The sequence below is a fragment of the Cephus cinctus genome, unplaced genomic scaffold, assembly GCF_000341935.2.
Source record: "Cephus cinctus unplaced genomic scaffold, Ccin1 Ccin1_scaffold0101, whole genome shotgun sequence".
NCBI classification, from domain to species: domain Eukaryota; kingdom Metazoa; phylum Arthropoda; class Insecta; order Hymenoptera; family Cephidae; genus Cephus; species Cephus cinctus.
Window position 1 is genome coordinate 2,293,397 of NW_014332838.1, and position 13,858 is coordinate 2,307,254.

Consider the following 13,858-nt stretch of genomic DNA (forward strand, 5'->3'; position numbering starts at 1 on the left):
GTGGGGGGGGGGGGGGATGACACTTTGTCATATAAGGGTGTAAGCATTCTTGTTTTGGATGGAGCAAGCAATTCCGTTAGAATGCCGATAGGAAGAGGGCGAAATAAAACGAGGATATAGGAATATGAAAAAAAGAGAGAACAGTCAAAATAAAGAGAAAGAAAGAATCCGCTATTCAAAATTCCCTTGATGTAATTGAAAGGCGAGTCCCGGGGTTGGCAATTTGATTTCAGCACCGATCAAAGGGGTGACAATCGAAAGGTAAATTCGACATCTCATCAAATGTCCTTGCGGGCCACCTTCCTTGTTCAGCATCCCTCTAGAGAGAGCCCCTCCGGAGTTATTAGACATTAGATTTAGCGTGCTTACAACTGTCGCTATACCTAATTAGGGGTTCTATTGCCGAAACAGATGGCACCCCTTAGGCTATGAGATAATGCCTCTGTGGAGAGGGCACATTGGCTGAAGAGGGAGGGGGGCTAGCATAACGCAAACCCCACCCATCCACCCCTGTGGTACTACCTATTATCAAACTCCTTTAATAATTCATCGAAATTAGATAACCCCGGGACGATCTAGATGATACCGATATCGCCAAACCAGAGAGCCAATCACCGAAAATGGGTAAATGGTTTCGTTCCTCGTTCCATGTTCCTGCCGATCTGATACCGAGTCTGCGGAACGCCCCATGTATACATATCTCATCCAGCTACTCTCAATAAACGCCATTGGGAATTCAAGCAATGGAATCGAATGACCCGCGTGAAAAAAATTCATCTCAGATGTTTTTCCTCGGGTTAGGGCCAAGCGTAGATACAATACACGATATAAGCATTTTTTGAATTCAAATAAGTTTTGTTTCGAAAAATATTCAAACGTAATAATTATTGGTATCTTCTGATTTCCAAAATCAAAAAAGGACAAAAAACACTATTGACCATATATGTTTACGCGAATTACCGGCCTAGAAGTTCAGGGGTAGAATTTTAAAAATTATCAAACATTAGGCTAATTTCTATTGAATCACCATTTCATGCGTTATGAATTCGGCCACAACATCTAACATCTTCACGTCGCTGGAGAATAATCATCAGGAGGCTACAGTTGGGATAATAAAGGAGGATCCAAAAACACTAGACGCCTCCGTCCCACTGCCGACGGCTCCCAAATTCACTAGGGGGTCGGCATTGAGAAAGACATCGGCATGGACTATACCGTTCTTCATGTTACTGCCGGTATCGATGTCCCCAGATGGAATCATCATTGGTACCGAAGAGGATGGGGAGCAGGAGCTACCCAGGCGCGAAGCGTCATGAACCTCCATCATCTAGACGTCTCCACTGAGTCGGCTAGATGATGCTGCTTCGTCTGAGGATGAAGGTCATCCCCAGAGCAACCTGGACACTCCGAAGCTACGGCAGCGAGATCGTGGCATTTTGAAGGTCCCGGGTCAACTGATCAGACGTGGAGTCATATTGCCCGTTAGACCGCGAACGGGATGAACATTTTTAAGTTTAGGTCATCCTTACGACTATCGCGTATCGCCGATTACAGAAAGGCTACGGCAACTGAATATCGACTGTATCATGTCGTCCTCGTGAGGGGTTATTCGTGACATTTCTCTATCAAAGTAATTTCGTAAAATTTTTATTTTGAGTTCCACGGCATGCTTCCATATTTGCGTGTAGCAATACTAGGGCAATGTAGTAAGGGCACTACTTTAGAGTCTAGGACCGAGCCGGTAGCGATCTTCGTAGCGTGTCGTCATTCGTTTTTCGTTAGCCGTCTTGACCGGTTCCACATAAGTAGTTGCCTCGCACCCAGTACCGAAATGTAACGTTACGGTAAGTAATTTTTGTCGAAAGGACGAAATCTTTTGTGTTATGGCGTCCGTGCATTGGCACGTCTAGATCAACTCCGTTCCGTTCCTCCCGGTTTCAGCGTAAGAGATGTTCGTGTTTCGCCAGTCAGGAACAGACTCCGGGTCTGCCACTAACAATTTCTGTACTCTCGAAATGTATTATTGAATTTAGCACTATGCCTGGGTGATCCGGAAGAATTTTTAAACGGATTCGTGACCCACGCGTCTCGTAAGTTCACGTATTGTCTTTCCGTTAATTTAAGTCCTATATATTTTCGAATTTCACGTTCGCTTGTATTTTGCGCATTTCTGTAGTCACTATCTTTTCTTTCGCTATACCAAGTTTTTACGTTCCTTTTTTTTTCATGTGTGGATCTTATATTGCGTGAATTATCGAAATTTATCTATCGAAATATTATTTTCATTCCGAATTGTTATTTGTTAATTTTACGAAACCCCGAAATAAAGGGCAAATTTGTTATATTTTCTGTTACTGAATTTCATGGATTCTCAATCTCTTTTCTTCGATATTTTACCTTATTTAACATCTGCGTCGACCCTGCCCCTCTCCCATACCTTTTCGTTCCCTTCCTGCTAGTCGGACCTCTTCGCGTATTTTTCGGGGAGTTCCTATACGTATCTTGACGCAACGATGCGTCTAGCCCCCATAAGGCATATTGCAAATTGTAGCTTCTTTTGTATTGCGTAATCTCGGGAATTGTGGGGAGAAGTATCGGGTCATGTGTACACGAAAAATCGGCTGTGTTTCTACGTACAGCTTCAGTGCCGTATGATCGTGTAATAAATTCGAGTATCTCTCTATCTTCTTCTAACTCACCTATTCATCTTTCCTTTATTTCTCGTCACAACATATAATAGAATACATACAGACTTTTAAATTTACCCCTAAAGAACACACTCAATAAAATCTCAATTCTCTCAGTTACCTATATAAAAAAAAAATGTTAATGCTTATTGATCTTGTCAATTCTCCCGAAATGTGATGTGTATACTCCCACAACCCCTTTATCTTTGCCTCTGTATTATTCACGTATGCAATTATCATTAAGCAGTAAAAACGACTAAGCGAATGAAAAAATAAAACTGTACATAAATGGGCTGGATATTAGTACGCATGTCTAACATCATCAGTAGGTAGCTATAAAGCTATAAAGTACGTAATGCTGGAAAAACATGGACAATGCTCTCGACTAGCGAAAGAGGGGTTGCAAGTACTGGCATATTAAGGTCGATTCATTTGCATCCGCTTATACACTTTTCACACTTAAAATATCCGTCACCCGCGGTTTAACTACGCCGGCGCGTTCATGAATTATGCATACGGAACACGCGCAAAGAACGTTACTCTTTGTTTCGCGACGTAAACGCGTTATCAGACAAAACATAATTCCATAACTCTCGATATCAGCCACTCCTGTATTATCTATCGTATGAAAAATCTTCTTTAAAAATGAGTATCCATAGTTTTCCATTGGAATCTTTATGTCTTATTTTTTTCCTCCTGTCCACATTTCAATAGCACATAGAACTCTTGACGTTTAATCGTCGTACACAGCATGCATTATCGCGTTATAATAATAGTGATAAACGGCATCAACGCGGCATTGCGAATTGGCGAGCGGCTGAATGTCACTATATACATTTTACTGACAAATCTCATATCGCACTGTTGATTTAATAATACCAGAATTATTTTCAACAAACGAGCATGCTACAATTCCATGAGGCGTGTCGAATATCGCGTGTAACCCAAACCATTGTTCCACCGTGCTAATTGCATAACGTTTCTACTGATAAGCATCTATCGAATATTCGAAAACTTATTATATGGAGTGAAATGAATTTCTCTTGTTAAAATTATGAAGCACGTATAATATCGTTATCTGTTGTTACGTTAGAGTCTTTGTGTTAAATACAATGCCACGTTTTCAAAGTCCCATTACATCCTATTTCCTTATTAGGGGGACGTATAAAATTACCGAGCCCGGTTTTGTTTTGGTGAAATAATTTTTATTATATCAATACCGCTAGTGAAGTTTTCTTAAATTTTTTTTATTTTATTAGGATATCTATTTTATTTATGGATAAATACGCACCAGTCGTAAATGCTCCAGCTGATGTTAATCGACCACCATGAAGAAGCACCCAAATCACGGCTATCACGGTTGCCATCCTTGCCGGAATCGGTAACTGATTATTGACACGCATCCTGCCGGTTATCGTTTCCTTCAGGATACAATTTAAATGTAGCAGAACTATAAATCTAAGCGAGATTTCACCAAACTTTTCAATTTCTCAGGGTATAACTACAGCTTCACTAATAGAATTAGCACTTCCGTGCATCCAACTGAGACGCGACCGAGATACTGCACGTTGTTTATCATTATTCATAAACATTAATTAAACACTTGTTAAGTGTCTTTCAAAATAGCTCCTTTACGCTACTGATAATAGATGACCGCACAGGTGTAGTGACACTCGCGAATTTTCAATGACTATCAAAGTCCACGTGACAGTTCGGTCAAGTCAGGTTAAAATTTTGTAAAATATTATGTCCATCCTAAACATCGTAGACAACTTCTGCTTCGTGACGACCGACGAAGTATCAATCGATAAATTATTTTGATGCAAGCAGAAGCAATTGGCTTCGTGCGGCCGTAGAAATCTCTGGAGTTTCGTAAAGTGGAGTAAGCGTGATATATTGGGTACGTGCGATTCTATTCGGCAGAGTAGCTCGTGCTGCTCCGACGGGACGCCCGGCGTCGACTGGCGTCGTTCTCCAGAACCGGTGGCAGCGTAGCCGCGCATCTCTTCCACCCCTGTAGGAATTTCACTCCAGAATGCAGGCCAATCACCTGTTAGAAAGGGCCGCCCATCGGGTTCAGAGGCGGAGCTCGCGAATTAAGATTTTCGACTTTCTTATCTCGTACGTGTGGAACCCTGGCTTGCTGGATGGTTAAGTAGCCGGCTGCTCCGCTGTCTGACCACTGACGGTAGGTTATCTATTTGTGAATATCTTTCCCTGGACACCTTCGCCAAGGTTTCTCAGGCTCATTCGAGCTCAGGCTAATTTCAGACTTGGAAATCACCTAAATATTTAATGAAAACATTTGCCGTATTAACTAAGCAAATAGTGGACAACTTTTTTACTAAGAGACACATCATTCAGAGTGTATACACATATATACTTTTTCTAATAAATTTTTCAATGGCGATTCAATGGCTAATTCGCAGGTCAACGTACCGTGTCTTGTTCGTGGATTATCTCATCTGAATCTGACATGCGAATATTTCGTCTTGTCGACTTGTTTTTTCGCAACGTCAGAACTGTGAGTTCTGACTGGTAAGTTTTAAGGTTGCTCGTGCGTTACGATACAAGATAACTAATGGTCTTGGTTTCACGAATTACGCTTCGCATTAGGGTAGTTCATTTTGAGGTAGTCAATGCGACAAGCTGTACTGTTTATTAAGACGTTGAACGCTGCGTCACCCACAACTGAATGACGGCTGTTATCGTCTGGGTCCTGGCACCCATAAATGGGCAACGTTCTACTTCGTCCAGTTGAAACGGATTTTATAAGTATATGATGGGCTTAATACATGTAAATATAATCGCTCTATGGACCTCTCGTATATTTACGACTTCAATTATCGGATTTGGGACCCGCAGGAAACTCGACCGATTTTCGCTGGCCGTTGACCGTGTTAATACGTAGTAGCAATCCCTTACTGCCCTTGAAAGTCTTCCAGAGTGATGAACCAATCTCCTTGGATGGATAAAGGAAAAGTGGGTAGTTCCTGCCTTTGACGTTGGTGATTCCTGAATCGGCTGGACTCGCACATCGGGAATAGACGCTAAGATAGAGGTAGGACGAGCTTTCATTTCCTTGATGTAAGTTTGAAGCTTAGAAGGTTTGACAGGCGTCGCGTCTGGGCTCGTCCGCAGATGCCCCCAAGCGGAAGGTACACCCCATTCCTTTAGCTCCTCAGGAGCCTCCACGGTTCAACTCCTTTGGGTATTAGTTGTCTCAACTTATCCTACCTGCAGGCGAGATTGACATCCGCTTATCGCTCGTGGAATTTTCCTCTCCAACAATTAAGCCCCTATCGGCGAACTCGAGTTTAGTACTTTCCTCGTTAGCTAAAACTTGAGCTATTACAAGAATTAGACGGTTGATATCTTCGGGTCCAGTAAGAGTTTGCATGGTAACCGAATGTTTTATAGTACAGCGGCTAAATTGTTACGCATCTTATTTTTATCGCCAGCTTACTCGATCTTTCTGCTTTATTTATACTATTTATATTATTTTTTTAAGTTTTTCGATCTTTTAACATAAATACTAGCATTTGCGTGGCGATAGACCCGGATCTTATCAGATATCGATAATTATTTTTTACAGTGCTTATACAGGTACGTAACTAAATAATCTGAAGTATTTATAAAAGCTTCGATCTAAAAGCTAATTTTATGAAATAGTATGGCGAATTTTTTTAAAAGAGACTAAAAATGAACCGTGTGCAGTCGTGCGACTAACGCGCCGTGTAAACGCGCCGCGCGAGATTTTTGCTTCACTCGGTCAGATTATACGATCCATTTTGCATGAGATCGCGGTTACGTCGACAGACAAACAACTTCGGTTTCACGAAGCACTTATCTTAAGCTTTCACAAGCGGATAGCGCGAATGATCTAGAGCGCGATAAAGGTGAAATGATAAAAAATTGTATTAGGCGTACGTGCCCGTTTGTATCACAGTGGCATTACGGTAACTCGATAGACTCACCATATAGAATGCCTATTTGTATGTTCTCTATTAACTTCCAAGACTTTTGACCGTTCTGGATTAAATTTTATACAGTTAGCACCCCAAAAATATTGGCCACCATGTAACCTGGACATCTCACGCTTCTCAAGATTGTCCATGCTTGATTTTCACATACTCCAGATATAAAAAACCCGGGCAACGTAGGACAGTTTAAGCTAGTTATATAATATGCCGCAGAGTGACATCGTCAATCCTAACAATGGGGACTTACAAAAAGAAAATAGAACGAGAACAGCACGAGATGAAATCTCCTGACAATTGGAAGGAGAATATTTTTTGCTCCCGGGCACATCTGGATCCTTATTTTCATTTTCTATACGAGAAATGATTTCCCTTCTGTCAATCTGTAACCGAAAGAATTTTTGAGATAATGTTCTTGACATTCGTCATCAGCGTTCAACGTATCTAATTTCACGCGATACCAGTAGCACGATGATTTCCCTCGAAAACAAATATTCGTTATAATACCATATGCAATCATTTTTCTTTTCTGCATTTCCTGTATAAATCTTTTAACCAAGTATATATGTACTGCCGTATTTAAAACTTTAGCTAGGCATCAGGTCTTTTCATAAGCTGATCATAGGTACCTACTAATTACTTAACTTAGCAAAGACAATCAATACAGAATTGAGAGTAAGGTTATATACGGGAGGGAAATGCATAGATAAAGAGAGTAAGAGGGACAGAGGTAGTGAACGAGGAAAAGGGTGTGAGAGGAATAAAGCAAGTTTTTGTACACGAAGAATTGAGCACCTGAAGCTGAATCTAAAATGCCTCTTTAACGACCAAATAACATTATCTACGCTCATCCAGACGTTTCGATTTCCAAACAAAACTTCGATGAGACAATTAAATCTCAAACTGTAAGTCTACTGTCAATTAACAAGTCAATACACCGTCTGGATACAGTTGTCGAGGCACTATTCAAACGATGAGACAATCGGAATGTAATTGCATCGTCCTGACTTTGCTTGAATCGCTATTCATTTTTGTAAGACTTCATTCGTCCTTTGTCTTTTGAAAATCTTTAACGAGATTACGCGAACCGCGTGCGCGAATTTTTACAAAACATTTAAATTTCTTTCTGCTTCAGTTCCTTTTGCTTTCTTATTTTTTATCTTTTCTTGCTCTTTTTTATATTTCATCTTCTCATTCCCTCGTTCTCGTTATACACCACCATCTCTTTGGTCCTTCGACCCAAATATCAGTAGGAGGAGGTGGGAGGTGGGGAGGCTCCCCTATATCTCAATCCCTACCGACTTTTATTCCACAGAGGGTGTAATTACGAAATTATATTTGAAAAATATTTCCCGTGTATGATTAACGAGTGTTCCATCCGTTGGGAAAAGCGAGAATTCCAAAAGAAGAAATTAAAAAAGAAATTATTCAGATGTACAACCACTCTGACATTTTGCACCGTACCATAGGGACTTTCGATACATCTAAGGTTTGCTGGATTTTAACTCCTTTTTTGAAGAAACTTTGTTTTGACGAACGTGTAACTCGACTGTCGAATTATTAATAAGGATTTCGGTTTTTATATTAAAATGATTGGCAAACTGAAATTGATTGAGCTGGTAAATTATTGTATATACATATGTATAGAAAAGAAGAAAATTGAAATTAGGAATAGCACAAATCATTATAGATATACATGTTAATTTGAATGAGCTAAAATAAGTAAGTATATCTTTTTTAGGCTTTTTCGAGCAAAAACTTAATTTTATTTGGAATCTGTTTAGGTTTTGGATGGACTTTGCCCTTGAAAATGTATCCACAGGAGGGGATCATGTTATTGAAGTTTACAGTTAAATAATTCAAGATGTTTTCAACATTTTCTGCTTCTATTAAAGATCGTTGTTCTGTTGTCAGAGTGAAAATGTCAAGAATTTACCGGGGAAATTTCATAACGAACGTCTTACACAATAATTAATGAAACTAATGGCACAAGTCCTGTCAATTAAGTCAGTGTCAACGAAGAAAGCATAAGCGACGTATCGCAGGGATGAGGTGGCGAAATGTCTTAAGGAATTATTGCTATTCACTTTGCAATTCCTTATCACAATATCCTCAGACAATCTCTCGTAAGCTCTTCCTCGTTCTTGTAAATAGGCGAATTTATTTTCTCTTGACTTTTAAAGCAGAATTGTATAGAAAGGTTCCAAACAATCGTCATGTCAGAAAAAAGACACGAATGTGGCAGTATTTATACGTGCATTTAACTGTCTCTGCAAGCAGATAAAAATTTCCCCAAAGAATGTAATTCTATATACATGTGAAGTACTGGTGGTTTCGATTTTCAAAATGGTGCATGTTTTTTTTTTTGAAATACACAATACAAGAAAATCACGTAGTAACGTACAGTTGAATTTTACGAAATATCTATTCGATGAAAAATTTGTTTTTTTCTTTCCTAATCTTTCTTCCGAACCACTCTCCCCACCACAACCAAATATTCTCAATTTGAGTTGCGATCTCGCGATCGCGAGACGGATCTTCAATTTTTCTAATATAAAGGATAGCCAGAACATAAAGACGCGGGTTTTGCTGGCAAGGAGCCTGGCGCTGACAGTCCTGTCTTCAGAAGCAAATTTCACTTTTTGTCAACGGGCGGTCGTTTGAAAGGAACGAATATTGGATTTGGTTATTACTTCTTCAGCCTTCAATCTCATACCCGGCGATCTCTTTCACCATGTAGACATCCACGCAATGCCTTCTTATTGACCAATATTTTCACATATTATTGTAAAAAAAATACTCCTTATGTACTTTCATCCTAACGAGTATAACGCGCATCGTAATAATTAATGTTACGGTTACACGTAATTTCGGTCTTTATCTATTCCTATAACATACATAAGATATAGGTACATTACTATCAAACTACGTCAATTCGCTTGTGCATTATCTTAATGATCATTTAGGATGTGGATCATCAACATATAAAATAAAATTCCTCGAATTTCGACGTAATGGACTTTCCTACTTTAATATTGGGATGCGATAGGTTAGTCGCTGGTTACTAACGGGGTGATGGGGTGTTAGTTTCCTGGCCGGATATTAGCTGTCACGCGGCTCACTGGACAGGACACTAGATATATACATATAGATACAGTGTTAGATCTAGGTATAGTAGACATCCAACATTGGATGCTTGCCACTTTTATGTATAGAAAAGTCTGATCATAGTAGCCTCTATGAACAGCACCGCCAGGTTGACGGAATACCTTAGAACGTGGCATTGATGTTCTAGTGGGGAAAAAGGGAAAAACTGTGAGGAAGAGAAAACAAATTTTTAAATTCACGGAATGGAATCTTTGAGAAAACAGATGTAGACATTTGAGTTAAATGGGCACATATAGTTTCATATGTGGAATGTGGCTGAGAAAATAAATAAAAATTATATCCTTCTCAGCCGATTTCTCGCAGCTTTTACCACGTGAATCGAGTAATGGCAGGATATTGCTTTACATCAATTTAGAATTTTTTAATTTTCCCATGTGCACTTGATCCAAGTGTTGAGTGTCCTCGAGTTCTCTATGCACATGTAAACTTGATGTTCTATATGTTATCGTCTAGCTCAACATACGTGATGCAATGGCGAGTGAACCATCACCTGAATACCAAAGTACCAACCCCATTCCATGATGCATCCCTCTTTTTCTACAGTATCCATCACCCTTCTATCACGAGCATATCGAACTGTCCTAGCCTACATACGATGAAACTTATTTACACGCGAGAGCATAGATATATTTAAATGCCGAGTGTGCGGAACGCTTTTGGTATAGATAATATCGCTCTATTTTCAATTCCACGCTTCTTATACTGGTACAACTGGACGAATAAATATATCGGCAAAAATTGCGCATTATACCAAGTTGAAATATCTCGATGGAAAATGGGGACAATGGTTTTTTTTATCTTGAAATATTCGTGATTACGTTGCAGCATGGGATTGGGTAAAATCTTGATATATCTGCTAAGTCATATTGAACTGATAGTCAATGTGATTCTTGCTCTTTACTTTTTTGAAATAAAAAATGTATTAACTGTACTTAGTGCAGTATCAGGTAGTTGCGACAGATGGGAAAAACAGTTGAAACTACGAGTACCAAATTTTAATGAAAATAGCTACGCGGGTAAACGATAATACGCAGGGGACTCGTATTAGCATACGATTTTCCAGGGCTTAAGCGAACACAAGGATGGCGTTAGGATTTAACGTTCGTGTCGCAGGGAGAATCAGAAGGCCTAGAGAGGACTAAGCCATGCTAGCACCCCTAACCCGGTATTTAGCACATTATATCCAAGATAGAGTTTGCCGCTAGAGACAGCCAGAGATCCTACCGTTTATCAAAGATCGAATGATATTAGAAAGAAATAAAAGTATAGAAATAGAAGAAAATGAAAATTTATTGGATAAACTTTTCCTTATACATCACGGTTGGTATACATAGCTACTGTGTAAAAAGATAAACGAAAATGGTTCGAAGACTCGATCCGCTCTTGCAAAAGAGAGTAAAGTGAAAGATCGTATGGAGACTCATTTCCGGTCCCATTCAATTTCCTAAAAAGTTAACGTTACGTAAGAGGTTCGTACCTGACATACAGAATAGGGCGAAATCGTGGCTCAGGTAAAATTGAATTCACTACACGTATAATATATAACTTTATAAACACGAAAACTGTATCAAAGTTACTGAGAATTTTCTGATTTTCAAGAAAACCGATATCAATCTCCGTATATACTCCCGTTAAGGTACGTATGTATATTTAAAGGTTGACAACCATGTCACCAGGTCCCACACGCATAACCTAATTCCCGTTGGCGAACCTGACGCATTAGAGTTGAGGAATATAATGGTAGCTAAAAGAATCTCACCCCGAATCTGCGCCCTCGTACGTGTGGACGACGTGCGGTAACTTCAGTAGGAACGGCGGGGCCACAACTTTCCTACGATCTTGATTTCATCAACGTGTCTCCTTTTATTGTTGCCAGTTTACGCTGACTTTAAATATTTTGACGTCATATTACATGGCGAGCGTAGTCTGGCTGGCGACAATATATTTCCATGCTGGTCAGGCCAATCAAGCAGCTATGAAAGATCACGTCTACCCCAACCCATTCTTACCGCCCTCTCTGCTACCCTTACCGTTCATCCCTCGCCATCCCCTTCCCCTGGCTCTGCTGTGTGGTAGCTGTGGATAGTAACTGTTACAGCCGCTACCGTCTATATGTGCAGTTTCTACCCCTTGAATTCGGTCTCATGCTGCTCCCGACCACCCTACGTCAGCGCGGCCAAAATCTATCTCCACCAAAATCATCCGAGCCGACTGGTGTGCCCGTTACTTTGCCGTCTTTTTTGAGACGCCATTAGGCGACGGTGTTCCCGATTTATCGGTGCTTGCGAACAAGATATTTCGCTAAATAAACGTTGTCCCGAGAACCATCCTGAAGAAGGATATAGTATACGCTATAAGAACGTATTTTGTCGACTCGACGATTTTACATTGACCACGATCCTTGAAATTTTTCTTTACCGATCTGATTCCTCCCGTTTTATCTTCGTGGACAAAAATTGACGGGGGTCCAGCGCGCGATTCTTGAAAACTCAACCCCTGCCGGATAACGTGCTCGGAAGGGTCTATAGTTTGCGTCGTGGGAAATAAAGGCGAATTTTCATCCCCTTTGTCAGATGTATAAATTAATATTTGAAAAAGGGTGTGCAATTGAGGGGCTCTATAGATAAGTATACGTATAGCTTATAAGGAATAAGGGTTGCGACTGGTGAGAGTCCTTGAGAAATGAGAAGAGTCGTGGCTTCGCTCGTAAATACTCGCATCCCGTTGATTGGGGCATGAATCTTCTGCCCCGAAGCCGAGGGCCGTTGTGAAGCGCCAGCTTCCTTTTCCCAAGTCCAATGCAACCCGATACACTGATTACACTACCACACTTAATTGATTTCAGACCAATCTAGAAGCCCTCGAGGATGTCGTTCTAGTTTTTGAGCTTTTTTTATTTGCCCCAACGAACACCCTTCTGGAGTTAAAGAGTGACGAGGGGGACCGAATAGCCGTCGAACTTTTATTTTACAAAGCCGAATTGCGCCGGGAAGACAGCCGATACGCCGAGTCGTAGAAATTGCCAAGCCAAAGAGTTCGCTTGCCTAGGACACCGTAAAATTGCAAGTGGTATACGGTTAGGCGAGTCTGGTAATTTTATTTGTCGCCGATAACAACGTTTACGGGAAAGATTCCTCGTACCGTATTCTACCCCTTCGACTTCCCCTTCATGTTTTTACAATATCGTGGGAATTCATTCATGAGCAATATTGAGAGTCAGAATAAAGACAATTTTTCACATTTTTTTTTGAGCACCACAGAGATAAAAATTACTATCAAGAATTAAATTACACTCTCTTCGGAACACCTGTCACGGACTATTCCATCTCCACTCAGCCATCCTGAAAATTTCTCTTACGAAGTAAGTACACAGATACGTAGTTTTGCACGCGTAACAAGAAGTAACAGCTGCGGCACAACCTAGCAGGCTCAACCACTACCCTCGGAGATTGAACAGACGAAAGTAATTATGTGGAATACATCAAACCCACCGCCCACGTTTCCTCACGAGTCTCGTCATTCTTGCTTCTTGATATAAGGCGAACATTGAAGAAACTTTCTGATTTATCGTACCCCGTGCTAACCTGCTGAAAATCCTCGTAAGACCAGCCTACGAGAAAAGAAAAGCAAGAGACACAATATATAATTACATCGTAAATATTATAATTACTTATCGTGATACGTGTATACTTGTCTGTCTAGGGAGTGTCCGTATAAAAATATATGATTAGTTTCTGCACTAAAAACGTGTTAAAATCTCCACGGCAAATACATTTCTATGATCCCGTAGGTTCGACCTCGGCTGGAAATGTTTGTTAGCGAGTTCACCGGTGGAGCCTGGAGGCAATTCGGCGCTCCGCGAATGTCGAAGTTGTTGGAAAATTCTTTTCTCTCGTTTTTCTCCTCTTATCCGCCACTGTCTCTTCTTCTGACCAAGCGGGGCGACGGGCGGAAATCATGCGCTGCCGGCGTTTTCAACTCCTGATCGAAGGAGATGCCTTTTATACCTATACCACTCGTTTC

At 40.5% G+C, this 13,858-nt stretch overlaps 1 protein-coding gene across 2 annotated transcripts in view; it reads right to left on the reverse strand.

The window, feature by feature from the left end:
- Positions 1-4,636, reverse strand: part of LOC107274771 (lachesin) — a 105,909-nt gene extending 101,273 nt beyond the window's left edge. For both annotated transcript variants that reach the window (XM_015754273.2, XM_015754272.2), the window contains exon 1: positions 3,979-4,636. In XM_015754273.2, coding sequence (XP_015609759.1) covers positions 3,979-4,090 — 112 coding nt within the window. In that variant the 5' untranslated portion in view covers positions 4,091-4,636. The remainder of the gene's footprint in view (positions 1-3,978) is intronic.
- Between the last annotated feature and the right edge of the window lie 9,222 nt (positions 4,637-13,858).